Source organism: Thyridium curvatum, assembly GCF_004353045.1.
Source record: "Thyridium curvatum strain D216 chromosome Unknown NODE_1_length_1224711_cov_81.814160, whole genome shotgun sequence".
NCBI lineage: Eukaryota > Fungi > Ascomycota > Sordariomycetes > Thyridiales > Thyridiaceae > Thyridium > Thyridium curvatum.
Window position 1 is genome coordinate 1,066,517 of NW_022156756.1, and position 22,603 is coordinate 1,089,119.

General features: G+C 56.8%; 7 protein-coding genes across 7 annotated transcripts; 5 read left to right on the forward strand and 2 right to left on the reverse strand.

The window, feature by feature from the left end:
- Positions 1–1,880: 1,880 nt before the first annotated feature.
- Positions 1,881–3,689, forward strand: E0L32_000344 (uncharacterized protein; the record flags this gene model as incomplete). The annotated part of the gene is made up of 1 exon (XM_031137740.1): positions 1,881–3,689. The coding sequence occupies one exon, from the start codon at positions 1,881–1,883 to the stop codon at positions 3,687–3,689; it is 1,809 nt and encodes a 602-aa protein (XP_030997721.1).
- Positions 3,690–4,551: 862 nt separating this feature from the next.
- E0L32_000345 (uncharacterized protein) lies at positions 4,552–7,191 on the forward strand (the record flags this gene model as incomplete). Its single annotated transcript, XM_031137751.1, has 4 exons — positions 4,552–4,751; positions 4,815–5,115; positions 5,197–5,575; positions 5,681–7,191. The coding sequence occupies 4 exons, from the start codon at positions 4,552–4,554 to the stop codon at positions 7,189–7,191; spliced, it is 2,391 nt and encodes a 796-aa protein (XP_030997722.1).
- Positions 7,192–7,669: 478 nt separating this feature from the next.
- On the reverse strand, positions 7,670–11,267 carry E0L32_000346 (uncharacterized protein; the record flags this gene model as incomplete). Its single annotated transcript, XM_031137762.1, has 2 exons — positions 7,670–8,069; positions 8,125–11,267. 2 exons carry the CDS (start codon positions 11,265–11,267, stop codon positions 7,670–7,672), a joined length of 3,543 nt encoding a protein of 1,180 aa, XP_030997723.1.
- A 2,425-nt stretch (positions 11,268–13,692) lies between these two features.
- On the forward strand, positions 13,693–14,430 carry E0L32_000347 (uncharacterized protein; the record flags this gene model as incomplete). Its single annotated transcript, XM_031137773.1, has 2 exons — positions 13,693–13,758; positions 13,813–14,430. 2 exons carry the CDS (start codon positions 13,693–13,695, stop codon positions 14,428–14,430), a joined length of 684 nt encoding a protein of 227 aa, XP_030997724.1.
- Positions 14,431–15,321: 891 nt separating this feature from the next.
- On the forward strand, positions 15,322–17,281 carry E0L32_000348 (uncharacterized protein; the record flags this gene model as incomplete). Its single annotated transcript, XM_031137784.1, has 2 exons — positions 15,322–15,940; positions 16,017–17,281. 2 exons carry the CDS (start codon positions 15,322–15,324, stop codon positions 17,279–17,281), a joined length of 1,884 nt encoding a protein of 627 aa, XP_030997725.1.
- A 187-nt stretch (positions 17,282–17,468) lies between these two features.
- E0L32_000349 (uncharacterized protein) lies at positions 17,469–18,386 on the reverse strand (the record flags this gene model as incomplete). The annotated part of the gene is made up of 2 exons (XM_031137796.1): positions 17,469–17,927; positions 18,015–18,386. 2 exons carry the CDS (start codon positions 18,384–18,386, stop codon positions 17,469–17,471), a joined length of 831 nt encoding a protein of 276 aa, XP_030997726.1.
- Positions 18,387–19,889: 1,503 nt separating this feature from the next.
- E0L32_000350 (uncharacterized protein) lies at positions 19,890–22,591 on the forward strand (the record flags this gene model as incomplete). Its single annotated transcript, XM_031137807.1, has 7 exons — positions 19,890–19,900; positions 19,960–20,005; positions 20,059–20,181; positions 20,234–21,578; positions 21,628–21,863; positions 21,995–22,061; positions 22,179–22,591. 7 exons carry the CDS (start codon positions 19,890–19,892, stop codon positions 22,589–22,591), a joined length of 2,241 nt encoding a protein of 746 aa, XP_030997727.1.
- Between the last annotated feature and the right edge of the window lie 12 nt (positions 22,592–22,603).

The window sequence follows — 22,603 nt, forward strand, 5'->3', positions numbered from 1 at the left end:
CCGGAACGTGCACCTACCTTATCGCCACCGTCCAAGAGAGTGTGTGGACTGCACAGAGCAGTGAATATTCGGGTCCCGAGTTCGATAGCTGAAAATAGGTCCCGTGCATAGATCCGCAAGAGAGATCAGACCAGAGAGCCCGCAAAGGCAGTACTATTAATGTCAGCCCACTGACCCTCCAAGAACAGCCCCCGAGATGTTGATAAGAGCAACTCTTCTCTGCAACTCACGCTCACACTCTTTGTAATTCAGCCGAGCACAGCAACAACTGAAGGTGTTGCCAATGTTTCTCCAGTGTCCCTACGCACTATGCTCCCACTTCTCCGTTCCGTTGCGCACGAAACGGTGAGGAAAAAACCGTTGCAGTTAGTGACTCATAATGCTTGCAACATGTGCACTCGATTGACGAGCGACATTCCAAGTTTCGATGGACGCCATCGCCGATTGACGGCCGGGCTTGAAAACGACGGACGGCTAGCCGCCTGCGCGCGCCCAAGATGGTGTTGTGCGGGCAAGCTGATGGTTTTGCCGCGAAGCGATTGACGCAGCGGATGGGATGTATGATTGCGTGGGTGATGGCGAGAAGATGCCCCCTCAAAGAGGGCAGGAATAAAGATTGACCATGATAGCTCGACAGGGGCTTTCCAAGATACAGCCAGGACAATGGTAGCTCCCATTGACGCCCACGCCCGTGTTGAGACTGTGGTGATTGACGCCGGGCAAAGATTGACGATGTGCGCCTCGAAGGTTCCCCTCGAATATGCCCTCGAGGAAGCAGGAACAATGCGATTGACGCAGACCAAGAGTGACGATGCGAGCTCCAAGATTCCACTCGAAACATACAGTCGGGACGATAACACCCCGGATTGACGCCGGTGCGTCCATTGAGAACGCCTGGTAGAGTGTGTGTGGTATTGAGAAGCAGAGTGCGGCACCCAAAAAGCTACAGAGCGTGTGCTGCCAGACAGTTCGGTGCAGAGAACGGATCGAGGAGTGGTCCGCCCAGACGTTTGGCTATGAACAAGCGTTTTCATGTATGGGAAGGGACCTCGCGAGAAAGGGGCAGAATTAGCTGGTATCTTTGAGGTCCAATATCAAGCCCAAATGTAAATGACGAAAACAATCATTTTGAGAATTCCCCGGGCGTTTGTGGATCGCCGTGCCACCGCCGCTTTACTACTTTAACCCAACTAGCAGACGTGCTTGCGCACAGTTGTCTGTGCTTGCGGTGTGTTCCGTGGCGCAGTTACCGAGCCCTGTTTGAATTACCTGGCTAGAGTTGCTGTTCCACCAAGAAAGGGAGCGGGCTCGCTGGTGAATATGGGCTGTTACTAGAAGTTGAGGGTTATGGGATCAAGTCATTAGTTCTAATACAACTGATCTTATTATGGCTGCGTAATGCTCCTACACTGAGCTGAAGAGATAGCGAGGACACGATAGAGTTGCGAGGATGCCTTCCTTGGACCCAGTTTCAGGAAACTGGTGTATTGCCTCGCCACCTACTTTCTGTTCCTAAGTAACTAACAGATTTGCCTCACAACGTAACATTAATACAGAACACATGGCGACTCAAGATGTAGACAAAAACTAATATTTTCGCCTGTTGCAGTGATCTATATAACTTTCAATCTTCAAGGCATCTGAACCGGCACACTGGTGTGTGAGTCTCCTGTATATAAGGCGGATAAAGGATGTAGGTAAAGCAAGGTAGATAGGTACCTAGGTACCTTGGGGTTTGTTGCAGTTTCAACCCTTCACGTGATAATTATCGTCAAGAGATTCCGATGGCCGGCGACGTCAGCGACTCATCCTAAAATGTTTCCACCTATAGTCCATCAACTCCAAAAGGAATATTCAAATCCCATTTGTCGTTTATAACCATGGGATCTAACTCCAAGCTTGCGTACAAGCCGCTGCGCAACGATGAGATAAGACTCGTCAAAATCCAGCCCGGCGAAGTACACCAGGCACTGCATTGCAGCCTTGAACACGCCTCTCTCGGAACCAAGCCTCGCTTCACGGCTTTATCTTACGTGTGGGGCGACCCCAACAAGGTCATAACCATCTATATTAACGGCGAAGCGTTCGACATCACCACAAACTTGCACGCCTGTCTGCGCCACCTGCAGCAGCTAATGGCCAGGCAGCCAAAAGAGCAAGGGGAGGCAGTTTTGATGTGGGTTGATGCCATCTGCATCAACCAGAACGACAATGCCGAGAAGTCACAGGCGATTCCGAGGATGCGAGATATCTATTCTGCAGCCGAAGAGGTCATCGGGTGGCTGGGGGAAAACGACAAATACGAAGATCCAAAGTTGGATCTGCTCTTCGAGATGGCCAAGCTCTTTAACAAGATGCTGCGACAACGGAACATCTCCTGGGCAACCCTCATTTCCGACACCGACGAATCGCCTCTCTGCCGCCGCGACATGTTCAAGAAGATGGCCGAGCAGATCCCGAATACATCCAGCCCCGACGACGCAGCCGGCTTGCTCACTCTGATTCTCTGGCGCCTGTTCCAGAGGCCCTGGTTTGAGCGGGCCTGGATTATTCAGGAGGCCATTCTCGCGGACAACCGCCTTGTAATGATGGCTGGTGCGCACTGGGTGCCGGCCGTTGTCCTCTCACACTTCATCAGGGCGTGGGAATCCTCTGCGAGGCTCACCGATCACAGCGAGGTTTTTGCCTCGCTTCAGAGGACCTATAAGCTCCCGTTGGCCATTGTCGACTACCAGAAACAAGAGCCGCCTCGGGATCTCGCGACATTCGCAAGGAATCTGCAGCGTCTGATCGGCAACACTTTCAGCTACAAGAGCAGCTTGCCAGTGGATCTCGTCTATGCTCGGCTCGGTCTCCTGAATGGCTTTGCACTGCCGGATGACCTGAAGCCGGATTACAGCCAGCGCTACGCCGATGTCTTTCATAACTATGCGAAGCTCTGTTTCGCTCACACAGGCAGTCTCTCACTGCTTGCGACAGAACGGCATCAGTTGGATGGAGTCCCTAGCTGGGTTCCAGATTTGCGATTCTTGCTCAACGCAGTGCGCGTCCAAGGGAGTACTTCCAACGTCATCTCCATCTCCCAAGACAGCAAGGTCCTGCGCGTCGAAGGGAAAAGAGTTGGCAACGTCGAGTTGATCGCCCACAAGCAGGATTGCTCTCCGGAGAGCCCCGAAAGCGTCCGGAATGCCGTCAGATCTTTTCATAGCACTTTTATCGCGGATGCTGTCAATCGATGGGGGATCTCACCGGAGAAATTCGTGAGGGAGGACTTGATGCCCGTCTGCTTAGACTCTCAATGGAGCGAGGATGATGACCGGCAGAAAAACCTCAGTGAATTCTACTGGTACCTCCTTCAAAACGAGAGACCGCTAGTAGCCGACGAGTCGCCATTCACGCAGCACCTGTTCAATTTCAATCTGGCTCTCTGTAGTGGAATTCTGAGTCGTCAGGACCTCGTTATGCTAGACGATGCTACTCCCGCAGTGAGCTTGCGCGTAGACGCAAGCTTGCAGTCAGGCGACGTCGTCTGCATTGTGAAAAGCATGCCTGGAGCGGCGATGCTGCGACCTAGCGTTGAAGGCAAGCACGTCTTTCTCGGCGCTTGTGGCCTCGGCGGGAAGTGGTCAAATTTGACGATGGATGATGACAGCGTTGGGGGTCCGCTGGAGCTCTGGAACTTGGTCTAGCTTTCTCATCATGTCATCAAGTTTGAGATTCAACGTTAAGATGCTCTTGCAAACCATTGGCTTCCCCGATCTTGGGATGTGACCGATGCCGCTCGGGGTTATCATTCGGGAAGCAATTCGGTGGATATCGAGTCCAGTCTCCGGGAGCGGTAGCCCTGCGAGCAGCATGTGAAGCGAGGCGTTTATACGGCTTGACCGACTCAAACCTGCCTTCTGTCAGACGAGAAGCAAATAAGGTGACAGTCGTCCAAGGAGCGTTCCAAGATCTCACGGCAAGGCGACCAGGACTACTGGAGCAAGGGGGATACCATCATAGGCAGTCCCTCTAGTGTAGCCTAACTGGTCCAGCAGTACTCAACTCTCTGAGGACGTCACAATAGTCTAAGTAAGAGGCTTTTGTCATGAAAGCAACTACGTTGCTCCTGCTGCGATGTATTTTACCAGAAGCGACACGTGGGAAAATTATTGTCCACGGACGAATATATTCCATCTTGAAAGGGCAAAAGATACTGGGTAAAATTCTACCTACCTGATTGGCACGCATAGAGACATGCATCCAGAGGTGCCGGCACAGAGGGGGAGAATGTCACCCAGGCGCATCCATCCCCGCCGGGAGATGGAAGATCACCCAGGCGCCGTACCTGCAGCAAGTTGAACCGCCGGCAATTTAATCAGGTTGTTCCCGTAGAGTGCCAATGCGCCCCCTCTTCAACCCCTCAATGTAGGCAGGATGTCATCATATATGAATACCGACGGGTGCGACGGCCGCGACGGGCACAGACGATGCTGTCTCATCACCAGAGCCCGCACAACTGTGAGCTGCGATTGTGTCACAGCGAGAAGCAATTGACTTTCGTTCACGATGAAGTCCTCTCAGCAATGGCTCGCTTGGGCTCTAGCCGCGAGCTTCCCTCTTGTTAAGGGCTCCATGCAGTATCCCAACTGCGTCGATGGGCCCCTCTCGACGAATCTCGTCTGCGACCAGAAGGCAGCGCCGGCAGACCGTGCTGCTGCTCTGGTCAAGGCTATGAACATCACCGAGAAGTTGGGCAACCTACTTAAGTACTTAACTTTCCCACATGATCTCGAGTCGAATGATGCTAGTGACTGACATGGATACAATAGCCAGGCAAAGGGTGCGCCGCGGATCGGCCTCCCTCCATATGGCTGGTGGAATGAAGCCCTTCACGGCGTAGCCGGCTCCCCGAGTCTGCAGTTCGCCAAAGAAGGCAACTTCTCGTCCGCCACGTCCTTTGCCATTCCAATCACGCTCGCCGCCGCCTTCGACGACGACCTGGTCGAAAAGATCGCTACTGTCATCGGCACCGAGGGCAGAGCATTTGCCAACAGCGGTCGAGCCGGCCTGGACTATTGGACGCCCAACATCAACCCGTTCAAGGACCCGCGATGGGGCCGTGGCATGGAGGTAAGCAACGAATTCATATCGCCGCTTCACTCAACTCCAAACAGCATGGATGGGACAGTTATTCACATGACCTCTGACTAGACCCCCGGCGAGGACCCCCTCCGCGTGAAGCACTACACCAAGGCCCTCCTCCGCGGTCTCGAGGGCGACGACCCCAAGACACGCAAGATCATCGCCACGTGCAAGCACTACGCGGCCTACGACCTCGAGCGCTGGCACGGAGTCACGCGGTACGGCTTTGACGCCATCATAAGCCCCCAGGACCTGGCGGAGTACTACCTGCCGCCCTTCCAACAGTGCGCTCGCGACAGCAAGGTCGGCTCCTTCATGTGCTCGTACAACTCGGTCAACGGCACGCCCGCCTGCGCCAGCAATTACCTCATCACCGACATCCTCAAGAAGCACTGGGGGTGGGAGGGCGAGGGGCAGTACATCACGAGCGACTGCGATGCCGTCCAGAGTAAGCTGCGCTTGACCTGCCAAATACACCCTGTTTATCATCTCTGGCAACTTGAAATACATAAGGCAGGTACAAAATACTGACAATAAACCAAAAAACAACCAGAGATCTACACAGACCACAAGTACGCCAAGAGCGCCGCCGAGGCCGTCGCGCAGGCCATCGACGCCGGCACAGACACCATCTGCCAGGGCAGCGCCTCGGCGGCCGACATCGTCGCCGCCCACGAGCAAGGGCTGCTGACCGAGGCCGCCATCGACACGGCCCTGGGGCGCCTGTACGAGGGGCTCGCGCGCGCGGGCTACTTCGACCCGCCCTCGTCGGCCTACCACGCCCTGGGCTGGTCCGACGTCAACACCGCCGAGGCCCACGCCCTGGCCCTGCGGTCCGCCGCCGACGCCCTCGTCCTCAAGAAGAACGTCGGCGGCGGCGCGCTGCCCCTGGCCGCTGGCGGCAAGAGCCAGAAGCTCGCCCTGATCGGCCACTGGGCCGGCGGCACGGGGCGCTCCATGCTCGGCGGCTACAGCGGCGTCGCGCCCTTCATGACCACACCCCTCGCCGCGGCCCGGGAGCTCAACCTGTCCGTGTCCTACGCCGCGGGGCCCATCGCCCCCGCGCCCGGCGTGCCCGACACCTGGACCGCGGCGGCCCTCGCCGCGGCGCGCGACGCCGACGCCGTGCTGTACTTTGGCGGCATCGACGGCTCCGTCGAGGGCGAGGAGCGCGACCGCGAGGCCATCGCCTGGCCGCAGGCGCAGCTCGACCTCGTGTCCGCCCTGGCGCGGCTCGGCAAGCCCCTCGCCGTCCTGCAGATGGGCGACCAGGTCGACGACACCCCCCTGCTGGCCAACGCCAACGTCAGCGCCCTCCTGTGGGCCGGCTACCCGGGCCAGGACGGCGGGCGGGCCGTCATGCGGGCCGTCACGGGTGCGCACGCGCCGGCGGGGCGCCTCCCCGTCACTGTGTACCCGGCGTCGTACGTCGACGCCGTGCCCATGACCGACATGGCCCTGCGGCCCGGCAAGGACAACCCCGGCCGGACGTACCGGTGGTACCCCGACGCCGTCCTGCCCTTCGGCTTCGGCCTGCACTACACGACCTTCAACGCCACCTTCGCCAGCCCCTCGGCCGTCGCGTCCAAGACCTTTGCCATCGCGGACCTCGTCGGCGGCCCCGGCTGCAAGGAGGCGGCGCACAAGGACCTGTGCCCCTTCCCGGACGTCGAGATCGCCGTCAAGAACAACGGCGCGGGCGGCGAGAAGAACGCCACCGCCACCGCCGCCGGCGCCACCTCGGACTTTGTGGCGCTGGGCTTCGTCAAGGGCGAGTACGGGCCCGAGCCGTACCCGCGCAAGACGCTCGTGGCCTACACCCGGCTGCGGGGCGTCAAGCCCGGCGACACGGCCACGGGCAAGCTGTCGATGAGCCTCGGCGCGCTGGCGAGGACGGACGAGAAGGGGAGCCTGGTGCTGTTCCCCGGCGAGTACACGATGCTGCTGGACGAGCCCACGCAGGCCGAGATGACCTTTACGCTGACGGGGGAGGCCGCGGTGCTCGATACGCTCCCTCTGCCCTCTGCGAAGTCTGCGACGGGATATCTGGCCGAGCAGTTTTGAGCTTACGGGACATCCCATCCGATTCGGGAACAGGTTTGACATTCTGATGGAACAAATTTTCACAAGCTCGTAACACTTCGGGGGTTTGTTACAGAATTAAACTATGTATTGGTTGTGCAGAAACCTCTCAACGTATGACAAAGGTTCTGCCTGGAGATGTTTGTGTACCTATCGCCAACGAGTAAACGTACGTCGTGACGGCAGTCGCGGATCGCAGTAGCACCTCTCTATCATTTTGTTTGTTTTCCTCCGCTTCATCAGCTGGGCAGTGAGCTATTCCCATCTATCCAGCCTTAATCTAACGACCGTGGGTGGGTTTCTTTCTATAATTTGTTATTCACATCTCTTTGGGAAAGGTGAACGCTCCATGTATATTAAACTCCGTTATCAAGATTAGTTGTGGAGAGACAAGGAAAAGAAATATTATGGGCAGCAGGTTACGTAGCCGCAGGAGCGCAGTCACAAGCCCCAACATGCCTCATCTCTTGGCCCGCTCGATGGCCGCAGCGCTGAGCGGGTCAGGCGACCTGGCGGCCTTCTCCACCGCGCTGGTCATGGCCAGCCCGACGGGGGTCATGGCACCGCTGGGAGCGGGGGTGCTGGACCGCGTGGGAGGCTGAGAGCGGTTGTGAGCCATGTGAGCCTTGACGAGATGGCCGGCAGCGAGCGCAGAGCACAGCGACAGCTCGCCAGCAAGCACAGTAGCTGCGACAATGCGGGCCAGGCGCCGAGAGTTGTCTCCGGCGTTGGTCGGGTGCGAGCCGCGGACGCCGAGCATGTCGAGCATGGCTCCCTGAGGTTCGAGAATAGTACCACCACCGAGGGTACCGACCTCGATCGACGGCATGGACACGGAGATTTGCAGAGAGCCACGGAGACTAGAAACGATGTTAGCAACTGTGCTGTGGTAGGTGCCCATGTGGTCGAACTCACTTCTTCATGATCGTGATGCAGTTGGCACTCTCCACAACCTGAGCCGGATCCTGACCCGTCGCAAGGAAGATGGCAGCGACCAGGTTGGCGGCGTGAGCATTGAAACCGCCAATAGAGCCGGCCATAGCAGAACCCACGAGGTTCTTGCTGATATTCAGCTCGACCAAGGAATCAACATCACTCTTCAAGACGCTCTTCACAACATCGCCAGGGATGATGGCTTCGGCGACGACGCTCTTTCCTCTACCGTCAATCCAGTTGATGGCAGCAGCCTTCTTGTCCGTGCAGTAGTTGCCACTCAAAGAGATGATATCCATGTCGGAGAAACCGGCCTCGTTCATCATGACGCTCAGGGCATGCTCTACACCCTTGGAAATCATGTTCATGCCCATGGCATCGCCAGTTGTCGTCTTAAACCGAATGAACAGGTTGGTGCCTGCGAGGGCGGTCTTTGTCGTCTGCAGACGAGCGTACCTACTCGTCGAGTTGAAGGCCTTCTTCAGCGTGGCCTGGCCAACATCCGAATCCACCCACAATTTGGCGGCGCCAGCCCTCTCCAAGGTCTCGAAGCTCAGGCAGGGTCCGCGCGTCATACCGTCCGCCGTCAGGACAGTCACAGCACCGCCACCATAGTTGATGGCCTTGCAGCCACGGCTCGCGCTGGCGACGAGCACACCCTCCGTGGTGGCCATAGGGATGAAATAGCTCTGGCCATCAATGACCAGAGGGCCGGCGACGCCGACAGGCAGAGGCATGTAGCCAATGACATTCTCGCAGCACGCACCAAAGACCTGAGCCCAGTTGTAGTTCTCGTAGGGGAGCTTGGACCGATCCAACAGACCAGTCAATTCCGTGGTAGCCTTAGTTCGCGCAATGATCGAACGGCGGAGCTTGACAGCCCGAGTGAAATCGAACTTCAGTGACTTCTCCAGCGCATAACTGGGAACCTTGCCGTCGAGTGAGAGGGCGACGACCTCCTCGTCAGTAAGTTCGTGGACACGCTTCTCCTCGAGAAGTTGGTCGATCTCGGCTTGGGTATGGGAAATTTGAGGCGAGTTCAGCTCTTCCCTGTTTCGCATAGCCAAAAGGTCATTCTCGTCATCTGTCGAGGCCGGGGTGAGCTGCACCCTTGATTGAGACCGCCTCATGTACTCGCCGAGGGGTAGCGTGGCCGACTCGGTGTCGTTGAACCTTTGCGCCTCCTCAAGAGCCTGGGGATCGATCGGGTGCTGTGGGCTGCTGGGGTCCTTGATGCCCCAGCGCGCTGCGTTGAACAGGTACCCGTTCAAAGCTACACTGAGAGCGAGAGCAACGACGATCCATTTCGACAAGACAGGGTCCTCCAGGCTCTTCAGTATACCACCAACCATGCGGCCACCCATACCGAGGTTGGCCAAATCGTCGCCTGTCTCGGATGTCGTCTTTGCCGGAGGAAGAGCGTAGTGAATAGAGGGGAACTCCAGTTCGTACTTGATCGGGGTGAGCACCGTGACGACGGTCTCCTGATTCTGCGCCTTGGCAGACGCGAGGAGAGCATCAAGTCCATTGGCGCCGACCTTGAAGGGATCAACAGGAGGCGAAGTCACAACACCACCGAGTCCACCAGCCCAGGACGAGATGGACGCGAAGGAGTCGGAGCGGAAAGGAATCGTGCAAAGGTTCAAGACGTTGACAAGAAGAAAGCCGGAGACCATGAGAACCTTGAACTTGGGAACGCTGGTGCTCTTGACTCGGCGACCAAAGATGGACTGGCCACCCTTGCCATCCTCCTGAGACCAATCGTTGCTCCTGGCAACGTTCTCGGCAACGCGGCGGCTGACGCCGTCATCCTCCAGAGCGCGGCGCATCTCAACGTGGCGCTTGATGCGATTGATCTCAAGCTTGATGCACAGGATAGCAGCGTAGAACGAGAAGAGAAGAATGCAGTCAAAGACCAGAATCCAGGCGGCGAGGAAGCAGAATTGCTGCAGGCCTCCCTGCACGCCAGAGGCAGCACCAGCGATCAGAAGAGTAATCTCGATGGCGTAGTCCTTGAGGATTTCGTAGCCCTTCTCCTTGATGGCCATCTGAATAGCGTAGTGGATGATGCCCGAGTTGTTGACCGCGTCCTTCTCGGCGGTGCTCTCTTGAGAGCGCCTGTGCTCCAAGGCGTGCGAGAGCACAGCTCTGGTAAGGACGATGTTCTTTTCGAAACCAATGGTGACAACCAGGAAAGGCAGTCCCTCGGATAGCAGAACGACGCTGATAGGGACTCCCAACTTGGTGGTGACAATGAGGCCAAACAGGAAGGCGAAGACGGAGGAGAACAGCACGCTGGCGGCGAGCCAGAAGTTGGAGCCCATGCGGCGCATCGAGAGGAAGAGAGAAACGAAGGTCAGGTGCATGGAGAGGTATCCCAGGACCATGATGATGATATCGAGGGTCTCGGCATTCTTGAGCAGATCAATGAACTCAATCCAGGCGTTGTGAATCCATCTGGCAAGACTGCTCCTGGTCTGCACGCGAGCGGCCTTCATGATCCACATCTTCTTCTCCTTGCCATTGGCAGTCTCAATGGTCTCCTGGCCAGGAATATCGTTCGGGATCTCTTGCGCGGTGGCAAGGAACTCGGGGGCCTGGTCGTAGGGGACGGAGAAGGCCAGGGCGCTGTCCTGCGAGTACGACGTCAGGCTGTTCGATGTCGACGGCAGCGGCGTAACGGAGAGGTTTTCGGGGATAGGAACGGTCTGGAGGAGAGGAGCCGTCTTGGGAGCGTCGTTGGACAGGGAGTCGGGGAAGATGAGAGTCAGGAGGGCGAGGTGGTCAACAGCAGAAGACACAGACGCATCGGATTCCTGGGTCTGCCACTTCCAGGCGGTATCGGGGCCAGCTCGCAGGCTTCGGCTGCCCTCGGTCAGAGAGCCCCAGTCGGCCTTGCGCACGCTGCGCGAGACATCAAAGAGGGACTCTTCGAGGAGGCCAATGTAGGTGGAGCTTGCCAGCAGGGCGACAATGACCACGGTCTGAATCGGGTGCGAGGACGAGAGACTCGAGAGGGATTGCAAGAAGGGCGTGATCTTGGTGTTGAGCCAAGACGGAGCAGCAGCCTGGGAGGCAGGCTGCTCTCCCCGAAATCGGGAGGGAATGAGCGACGAGGCATTCATGGCGAGTTCGGCGGAAGGGAAACGGTCTCGGTTCGGTCGTTCACAGATGCATTGGCGGCTTGTGTCTGGGGTGATCGGATTGCAACTGTCATATAACAAGCGTGAGCTACATGGATTTGACATGGCTGCCGGCGTAGGCAGAACGAATCTGACCTGACGCCTTGCAGCCGGGTATGACATGCTGGAACGTGACCGGAAAGGGGGGCCATCCTCAGGACGCAAGACAGGCTCTGCCTCGGTACGACATGGAGCAGGCAGCACCGGTGAGGATATAAGTATGCTTACCACTATCAAGCAAGAGCAGTCTCCGGTGCGCTCGTGTCGTACAATGTCGATTGCACAAAGGCGGCGTGTATCGCTTTGCAAACGGCGTCGAGCGAGCGTTGAGGCGCGTGGACAATCGCAAAGAGAAACAAGAATTGGCGGGGTCTCGAAAGGAGGTGCCGATTTTAGACCGGGCCTGATAAGGGGGCGGTGTTTCTTTGTGGGCGGCACGATGGAGGGAGGAAAGGAGCGAATCGACCTGCACACTCAGGCAGTTGAATGCTGCACTGGAGACTGGACAAAGAAAAGCAAGGCTCGGGAGGAATTGACGGGGTTCAGTCGAGCGATGCCTTGGAGCAAGGTCTGTGATCGATCAGGAAGAATCAAAATCGGTGGTACAGCTAATTAAAAAAAAAAGTTCGAAAGATGGCCAAGGCACGCCGCCCAGCTCTCACCCATGTCGAGGTACCTACTCGCGGTACACGCCAATGTCCCAGCAAGAATCCCAGCAAGAATCCGGCGTCCCCGCTTTTTTAAGAATGCATCCATGTACGTACGACGCACCTAAAATGCACTGACGTTCTGGCCTGTAGGGGGCGTTCACAGCACCAAAACGCCTAAAATCCTTGAAATGAATGGGCCGATTCCCCAACACAGCGAGCGCGCCATGCAAAATTAGCAGAGCCAACACGCTAAACAGGTACCCGATTGGCGCTAGACTGGCTCATTGGAGCCACTGATTGGGTGAACAGTGGTACAAGTGCAAGCAGTTGATCTCTCTGAGCGGGACCCTACCTCACCGTTTTCCCTTCGTCTACCTGCAAGTACGTACCCAGGTAGGTAAGTAGCATGTCGTGCTGGCAGGCCTTGGGTGGTGGCACAGTTGGGAATCCATCCCTTCTTCACCACTTGCAGATGGCCATGCATCAGTAATCACCACTCTTTTTGCATGCGCACGCAGGTGCTTGAGGTGTGAAAGGTCCGCAAATGGGGACGTGGCATGTCTGCCTTTTCCAAGTTTGCCTTTTCTTGCATGCTGCTGCATGGTTGACCGCCTTTCTGTCTGCCATATGGGGAACAGGAAACGGCAAGAGAAAGGGCGTTAACAGCCGGGTCAGGTGCAGGTCTGGCTGTGATTGTTCTGGGCGGCGGCTGGTATTGTTCTTGTCGCCTCCTTTGATAATGCTGCCTGTCTTTGGAATGGTGGACTGGACCCTGCATTGTGCCAACCTTTGCCCTCCAAGCCACTTTGCCTCGTTGCGTTGCCTGACTGCTTTTCGGTGAGCATTACGCAAGCCCGGGCCAGATTGTTCCTAGGCTTATGGCCCAGCTGATGCGATCACTCGAAGGTTTAATTGGCGGCCTCGCAAAAACCAAGGTAGATAGATTGGACGGAAGGGGCATTATGACGCTGACCAGCCGATCCTCATCGACCACTCCCGCGTGCCATCCCCACTCCAGTCTAGAGATGCGACAGGCTGGTAGTGCCTGGCACGGCTGGGTATCACCGTGTCACTGGGTGTTGTGTTAGTGTGCCAGCTTTTGCATGCCTCAGAAAGTTGGATGTGTCGATCTGACGGGTTGAGCTGAGGCCAGGATACGAGAAAAGGCTTGCATGATTGGAGCGCCAGTTTCAGAGACGAAACATGAGCTCTTCTAGAAAAACGCAGAGAAGATCTTCTGAGTCAAAATGACGGATTGGCAAGCCACAGACGGTTCGAGTTCCAAAGGTAAAACATTTCTGATTTGGGCCATGCCTGACCACATACCGGTACTTGAAGATCAAGGCCTAGCCCGACTCGGTACAAGTAGACTTGACGCATTTTCCAAGGAATGAACATTGCCTGCACTCGAAGACGCTTCGGCAGGTCAGACTGAGACTGAGAGGGGTGCCTGCCTCTTTCCCCAACTCATCCCCACGAAATATGCCCCGCCTTGGAGATAAGATTAAGGCTCACATAAGATTGATTGCCTCCTGAAGAGACACAGCTACCTTGCTGTTACCACTCGTCGAGTTCCAGGTTTGCTGGACCTGAAAAAGAAAAGGGAACGTGTATGCTCTATCACCCTTGGGAAGAGGTTCTGGATAGGCTCTGGGAGTCCATGACCAGCAATCGTTGCCTTTACTCTGTTGCACACCCGACCCCACGGTCTCGGCATCATGTCAGATCCGGCTTGCAAGCCTGCATTGATCGTCGTCGACCTCCAGGAGGACTTCTGCCCCCCAGTAAGTTCTGACACCACAAAAATGCCAAGGTGCGCTCGTCTTCTGATCCCGTAGAATGGCTCTCTTGCGGTCGAAGAGGGCCGCGATGTCGCCAGCGTAGTCAACGACCTGCTGTCCGTCCCGTCCTTTGTGATCCGTGTCGCTACCAAGGACTGGCACCCGGCAGATCACATCTCTTTCGCTAGCAACCACGCCGGCAAGCAGCCGTTCGTCGATACAGTCACAGTGGTCAATCCGCACAACGCAAACGAGACGTACGAGACACGGCTCTGGCCCGTCCACTGCGTCCAGGGCTCACCGGGAGCCGCCTTGATCCCGGAGCTGCACATTGACAAGGTCGACCGCATCATCGAGAAGGGCCAACGAAAAGAGGTGGAAATGTATAGTGCCTTCTACGACCCGCTCACCCAACCAAGAGTCAGTGATAGCGGGTTGTCGGGTGTTTTGAAGGAGCACGGCGTCACGGACGTCTACGTGGTGGGCCTCGCCGCGGACTACTGCGTCCAGAGCACGGCGCTCGATGCAGTCAAGGAGGGGTTCAAGACGTACATCGTGGAAGAAGGCACGCGGCCAGTCGACGGGAAGGCTTGGGCTGACGGCAAACAGGACCTACAGAACATGGGCGTCCGTCTGGTCAGCCTCAGCGGGCCAGAAGTTGAGCGACTGAGGTGATCCAATCCTGGTTTGTGTGTGTTTTCGATGTGTCCAGGATACACAAAGATTGCAATAGCATCAACCTTTACGAAATCCTGGGGAAAGCGAAGAGGCAAAATAGCATGTGTCACACTCAGCGAGCAATGTTTGTGCTGGCTTGCATGGTTCGGCGAGCAACAGAGCTATCTCCGTCTTCACTGCAGCTCGAAACCAATTGAACAAAACACTCAATTTTAGGTGCTCGCCGACACCCGACCGACTGTCGCCCCTGGCAGAGAACCGCATTCTTCAGCTGTGGACAAAAAGCAGTCCTTTTTCATTACAGGCTGCAAATGGATGCATCATTCATTATGTAACCGACCGAGCGGCCGAGCCGAGCCAGGCAAACCACCCTAACAGCTTCTTCCCCTCATGCTCATGCAGCCCAGAATGGAGTGGTTCGCACAATGGCATTCAACTGAGTGACCCGGAAATACGACGGTTGACAACAGCTTTGCTGCTCCCGAGAGCTCGCTTCTTCCCCGGCAGACCGTTCCGAATGCGCAAACTTCCTAGTATGGTGACTAATTGACTAATTCCATCAGTTGTGCGCCATGACATTTCCAGTTAAATACGCCTGGATCGTCAAGGCGCGGCGGCATCGGGTCCGACAATTGCGACCCGTTCTCGGTGATTTTTATTGTTTCTTATTAGAGCCCATGTCCACCTCGGGGACACCATCTCAAACAAGCTTCTCCTAAAATGGTCCCGCGATCAAGTCCATGGAGTCATATCTGTCTTCGCATGGTATGAATTATCTACAGCAAAACTGCTAGGTTTCTTGCGAAAACCAATCTCTGCTGGAGAGCTTTGGTGAATTATTGACTGCGACTACAACCCTTTTTGGCGTTGCGCAAACGTTCCGGCGCAATGGCTACGGATCGTAAAGCCGAGCAGGATCGCGCTCGCAACGACGATGCGATCATGCTGGACAAGGAGACGGCCGGCACCCACAGTCATAGCGGCGAGGGAACCGACCTGGACAGCGCCGAGACTCTGAGCAACGATGCGCAGGAGGCGCGTGCCGAACCGATCGCCGACGACACGCTCCCGGCGCCGGCTCCAGAGGCCAAGACACCGGCCGCCCACCCCGAGGAAGGTCGCACGAAACTCGAGACCACGCTGATCATGGTCGCCCTCGCCTCGGCCCTCTTCCTCGCCGCCCTCGACGTCACCATCGTCACCGTCGCGATCCCGACCATCGCCGAGCAGTTCCAGAGCACGGCGGGCTACACGTGGATCGGCAGTGCCTACCTGCTGGCCAATGCGGCCTCGGCGCCGTCGTGGGGCAAGATATCCGACATCTGGGGCCGCAAGCAGATCCTCCTGCTGGCGGTCGGTGTGTTCTGGGTCGGCTCGCTGTTGGCAGCCGTCAGCGTAAACATGGCTATGCTGATCGTGGCGCGGGCGGTGCAAGGCATCGGTGGCGGTGGCATCGTGACGCTGGTGAACGTGTGCATCAGCGACTTGTTTTCCATGCGCAGGCGAGGTAGGTCTAGTCCTCCGCAGACGATGGTGGTGAAGTGCAGGGCTGTAGGAAAACCAAATCTGACATTGTTTGACAGGCATCTATCTGGGAATGATGGGCATGGTGTGGGCCGTCGCTGGCGGTATCGGCCCCGTGCTCGGTGGCGTCTTCACGGACAAGGTCACCTGGCGCTGGTGCTTCTACGTTAACCTGCCCATCTCGGGAGCGGGCTTTGCCGTCCTCCTCTTTGTGCTGAAGCTGCACAACCCTCGAACGCCCATGCGGAAGGGCCTCAAGGCCGTGGACTGGCTCGGCAGTCTGGCCATCATTGGCGGCACACTGATGCTCCTGCTCGGCCTCACGTTTGGAGGCGTGGACCACCCGTGGAGCTCCCCCATTGTGGTCTGCCTCATCGTCTTTGGAGTCGTGACTATTGGCATCTTCGCCCTCATCGAGTGGAAGGTCGCCGCCTACCCGCTCATCCCGCTGCGGCTGTTGAGCAACCTGCACGCCTTGGCCGCGCTGGCCTGCTCCTTCTGCCACGGCTACGTCTTCGTCTCCGCAAGCTACTACCTCCCGCTCTACTTCCAGGCCGTCCTGAAGGCCTCGCCGCTCCTCTCGGGCGCCTACATCTTGCCCTTCACCGTCGTCCTGGCCATCACCAGCGCGGGCACGGGCGTCTTCATCCGCAAGACGGGCAAGTACCTCCCGCCCATCATCTTCGGCTTCGTCCTCATGACCCTCGGCTACGGCCTGTTTGTCGACCTCGAGCCGCGCGCCAACTGGCCCAAGATCATCCTCTACCAGATCGTCGCCGGCATCGGCGTGGGGCCAAACTTCCAGGCGCCCCTGATTGCGCTGCAGACGCTCGTGCAGCAGCGCGACATCGCCTCGGCGACGGCCACGTTCGGCTTCATCCGCCAGCTGAGCACGTCCATCTCGGTCGTCGTCGGCGGCGTCGTCTTCCAGAACGGCATGGAGAAGCAGTACCCGCGCCTGCTGCGGGACCTGGGCCCGGACGTCGCCAGCCTGCTTTCGGGCGGCAACGCGGCGGCCAGCGTCGGCCTCGTGGCCAAGCTCGAGGGCCCCGCCGGGGACGAGGCGCGCGCGGCGTACTGGGACGCGCTGCGGACCATGTTCATCATGTACGTCGCCTTTGCGGCGCTGGGCCTCGTCATCGCGTGCTTCGTGGGCCAGCGCAAGCTGAGCAAGGAGCACGAGGAGCACAAGACTGGCCTGGAGGGGATGAGGGAGGCGAGGGAGAGCGACAAGGCCGCCAAGGCCGACAAGGCTGACAAGGCGGCGCGGGATGCGGAGTCCGCGCCTGCGCCTGCGCCTGCTGGGGGTGTCAAGGAAGGCTGATGATGATGAGTTCATGTCTCTGATTACATTGTACCACAAAACTGAGCATTGGCATGGCGTTTACTTTGCTGGCATATGTCGGGGCGGTTCTCACTGTTTCTGAGACAGCTCTCTTCACAGACGAATCATACTATCTCATGCATAAATATTCAGCCTCGATGACGTATTTCATCTGTTCTTGATGTGTCTACTTGGCCTCGTAACTAATCAACCCATCGATGGTCCCGGCGTGAAGACCGCCCGTAATCTGGATGTCGGCCGCGGTCGTATGCCGCGCAGCGTCGCTCAGCAGGTAGACGACGGCGCCGGTCAGGTCGCTCTGGTTGCTCAGGCGCTGGTTGGGCGGCGCCAGCCACATCTGCTCGCCCTCGCGCTTGCTCTTGAGCTCCCGCACCGTCCGCGTCATCTCCGAGTCGACGAAGCCCGGCGAGATGGTGTTGACGCGGATGCCGTGCGGCGCCAGCTCGACGGCGAGCGCCTTGGAGAGCATGAGCACGCCGCCCTTGGAGGCGTTGTAGGCCGCCATGCGGTACCCCGGCAGCGCGATGTGCGCCGACTGCGAGGCCAGGAGCACGAAGCTGCCGCCGGTCTTTTGCTTGACCATCTCCCGCGCGATCATCTGGACGACGAAGAACGTCCCTCGTACCTAGAGGAGGAGGTTGTCTCTTGTAAGCAAAAGGGGGGCGGGGACTCAATCACATGATAGACAGTGTGGGATCCGGGCCTTTCTCACGTTGATGTCCTGGATGCGCGTGAACTCGTCCCACGTCTGCTCCAGGAAGGGCTTGTCGATGGCGATGCCCGCCGCGGGCACGCACCCGTGGATCGAGCCGAACTCGGCCAGGGCCCTGTCGAACGCGGCCCGGATGCTGTCCTCCTTGGTCACGTCGGTGCGCACGTAGAGGGTCCTGGTGCCGAACTTGGCGGCCAGCCCGTCGAACTCGGGCACGGGCTTCTCCTGGATGTCGAAGACGGCGACGTTGCCACCCATCTCGCAGATGGCGCGCGTGCAGGCGAAGCCGATGCCCTGGGCGCCGCCCGTGACGATGTAGTTCCGCCCGCGGAGCTCGAACAGGGGGCGCACGTCCTCGAGGGTGTCTGCCATCTTTGGTGAGGGGTAGGTGGTTGGTAGTTCGTGATGCTGAGGAGAGAAGGTCGGGTGTTTGAGTGTGGATTCCTTGAGGAATAGAAGATGACGTCGTGGGAATATGGTGAAAAAGGCAAAAAAGAGCTTGAAGTTTTTGGTTATCGATTGGAGTTTCTCGACCGAGGTTGTCACCTTGCTGTGCAAGCTCGAGATAGCGCACCCATGTAGTGTGGTGTTAGTGAGATCGGCCAGCGGGTAAGCGGGGGGCTCTTAGGTGCTTCTTCCGCCGAGTTCCCCACTGGCCGGGTAGACTACCAGGATAGAGAGGTACGTTGTTTTGGGAAGTATCGGCATTCAACATGGACTTTGCTATCTAACTGCTATCTACGTATGGCCAAACATACGTCATATCATAGATCTATCCATCCTGATAGATATGCTTATCTTCAATTACCTTCTCGATGACAAGGGGCCCAAGTGTAGTTTGCCGCTACCCCGATTCGTTGCCGAAGGCCGGTACGAATGAAAACCCTTGAACCCTTGACTACAAATGCACACAGAATGGTTGTTATTTTTCTGTATGAAATTTCACCCTCTCTATCTTCTATCGAAACTTATCTCGTCTACTTCCTTCTCACGGAAGTTCCTTCATCTCTTGACGCCGCCTAGTGAGTTGCGACAGCAATGGGTGGCAGCTCCGGAATCGGAACAGAACACGGAACGAGCATCGGAACCGTCACGGAAAGCAAGCATGCCTTTCATACACACACTATAGCTAGCGTTTGCTGCGCCTGAGATTGATCATGGGTCCTCGAAATATTGACATGAAGCTCTTTTGCAAAGCTCACGTGCCAGATCATGTCTGGATGCTCATGACTGTGAAATTTTGGCCCCGGACAAGCACCCAGAGAACCCGCAAGTCTTGGAGCCGGTCCACTGTTGAGCTAATGATACAACGCTTCTTTCCAGTCCAGCGCCTTATGTCTTGCAAAAGTCTGAATGCATGGTAACAGTAGAATTTCAAGTTAGATATACAAAGCACCTAGATGCCGCATAGAGACACATACAGCCTTGGCATAGACGACTGTTGGAAGAATACTCGGGCGAGATCTTGCGGCTGGTGTTTGGTACGATATCATGGTATTCTCTGTGCAACCAGACGATGCCATATCCTTATCAACTTGCCATGCTTTGCGGCCCGGCCCGGCACCTGCGATTATCTCGGAAGGCTGTTTTTCAATGACCGTATCCGGCCTTCGGCGGTGGTTCACAGCCGACATGACTAATTTCTGGTATTTCGGAACCTCCGTTGAATTGGTCCCACCTCCGACTTCAGGCCAGCTCCATTCCCGAAGTAGGCAATAGAAGTACAGGTCTGGGCAGGTCGCTCTGATTGGCCTTAGAAACTAGAGAGCATGCATGTTACAAAATCAAGAGCCTCTGAATTTGATTGTCAATCGTTGTCCTTCATTTGCACGTGCAACAACCAACGAAGCTCTGCCCCTTCCAGCTGGTACAGAAATGCATAACCTGTAAGTTAACCTTCTCCTGCATGATTGCATGGTAATACTTGGGCTAATTCTGTTTCAAGTGAGAAGTACTCGGCATCCTTTGCCTTCTTTGAAGGGCTCTGGGAAGTTGGTGCCCCCACGACATCAAGTGCTCCAATGTCTTGCTCACCATACTACAGGCCGGTGTGACGCATGTCTTCGTCAACTTGGGGTCGGACCATCCGGCCATCATGGAGGCCCTGGCTCACGGTGCTTACCTTAAAGGCGTCAAATTCCCCAGGGTCATCACATGCCCCCATGAGGTAAGCTCGGCATCCCTGTTCCGAGTACAGAGGCTTACAGGCCCTTCTGCAGATGGTCGCCATGAACATGGCCGACGGCTTCGCGAGAGTGACGGGGAAGCCCCAATGTGTCCTGGTTCACGTGGATGTCGGAACGCAGAACCTGGGGTGCGCAATGCACAACGCTTCTGTGGGACGGTGTCCGGTCCTGGTCTTTGCCGGCCTGTCTCCCTTCACGCTGGAAGGTGAGATGCGCGGTTCCCGGACGGAGTATATCCACTGGTTGCAAGATGCACCGGATCAGAAACAGATCGTCTCTCAGTTCTGCCGGTTCAGTGGGGAATTCAAGACGGGCAAGAACATCAAACAGGTCTTGAACCGCGCGCTCCAGTTTGCCACTAGCGACCCCAAAGGCCCGGCATACATCGTCGGTGCCCGCGAAGTGATGGAGGAGGAAATCGAACCGTATCATCTGGATCAGGAAGTCTGGGACAACATCTCACCTACAGGACTGCCGCCCCAAGCACTGGAGACGATAGTATCTCTTTTGGCCGAAGCGAAGAATCCTCTTATCATTGCAGGATATACGGGTCGTAACCATGCGACCGTTCCGGAGCTGGTCAAGCTTGCAGAGGCGATTCCCGGCGTTCAGGTTCTAGACGGCCTTGGAAGCGATGTTTGCTTCCCTTGGAGCCACCGAGCTTTCCTCGGGGTCGGAATCGGCCGCCACGAGTCCATCAAACAGGCTGATGCGATCCTAGTGATCGACTGCGATGTCCCGTGGATCCCCACCCAGTGCAAGCCTCGCGCTGATGCCAAGATCATCCATGTGGATGTAGATCCCCTGAAGCAGAATATGCCACTGCACTACATCCCAGCCTTCCGGAGGTATCGTGCAGACTCGGAAACCGCTCTCCTCCAGTTGAACGCTTATATCGCCACGCATCCTCGTTTCTCAAAACTTGCCGAGATTGAGCCTTACCGCCAGCGGTGGATAGACCTCGAGAAATCCCACCAAGCCATCATCGACAAAGCTGCCAAGCTCGCAGAGACACCTGCCGATCGATCTTCGTCACCGAGCACATCGTATCTGTGCTCTCAGATCCGCCAGGCCTGCCCTCAGGATACGATCTATTGTCTGGAGGCCGTGACGAATGCGCCATTCATCTACGAGCAGCTCCAGGTTGATCAACCAGGCCACCTGCTCAACTGCGGAGGCGGTGGTCTCGGCTGGTCGGCCGGTGCATCGCTTGGTGTCAAACTTGCCAGCGACTTCCAGGCCGGCGGCGCTGGCAAAGGAAAGTTCGTCACTCTCATTGTCGGTGACGGTACATACCTGTTCGGGGTACCCGGGACGGTGTACTGGGTCGCCAGGAGATACGGTCTGCCAACTCTGACTGTAGTCCTGAGCAACAAGGGTAAGCTTTCTCTCATTAATATGATGAGCATGTACTGATGAAAAGCTAGGCTGGAATGCGCCTCGCAACTCGTTGACTCTGGTACACCCAGACGGGTACGGGTCAAAGATCTCTAATGAGGAACTCAACATATCTTTCGACCCGACGCCAAACTTTGCAGGCATAGGCAGGGAGGCGTCTGGAGGAAAGGCTTGGGCTGGGGTGGTCTCGACAGTAGATGATCTCGCTCGCATGTTACCTGAGGCGATCTCTCAAGTTCAGGCTGGCGTCTCTGCGATTCTTGAGGTCAGACTCAAGGGGTCGTGGTGACCACTGTACTATAGTAAAGATGCTCACTGCACAAATTCTGATAGAGCAATAGAAGCTGAGTAATGTTGACATGTTCCAATTAAAACAACAATCACATTGCTGCAAAGTGCTTATTGACCAACGGGGCGGAGGTCAAGGCAGTGGATGAGAACGGCCGATCGTCCTGTCCACTCGGTAACGCAGCAGGTAGCGGCAAACAGCACATGGTAGACCTGCTCGTCGACGTCGAACATGCTTGAGGGCGGAAAGTGGATTCTCAAGATGGAGCACCTCGGACTGCTTTATACCAAGCTGCCCAAAATGGGCACATCCAAACCGTGGAGTCTCTTAAGGCTACAAGGACTGCCGATTTTGGCATCAGAGATCTCGAAGCCTACAGGGCGGCACAGGTGGCCATGAACAACGGCCATTCTGACATACTCGAGCTGACAATTCAAGGGACTGAGCTCGCGGATGAGTGGCGTGACAATCTACGCAGCTACTTGAGCAAGTCCATTCAAAGGGGTGACGTGGCGACTTCAGCGCTACTCCTAGACAATTGTTCCTCTGATGGCCACAACCCATGGCACGGGTTGTTCGAATCACTTCTAAAGTACCTTGAGAGCACTCAAAAACGTCTCGATAAGCTGAAGTACTGCAAGATGATTTTGGAGCAATTTCTGAAAAACCTCTGGAGCTTTGCCGAGGTTCCTTGGAGTGGCTGAGAAAAAGGACTA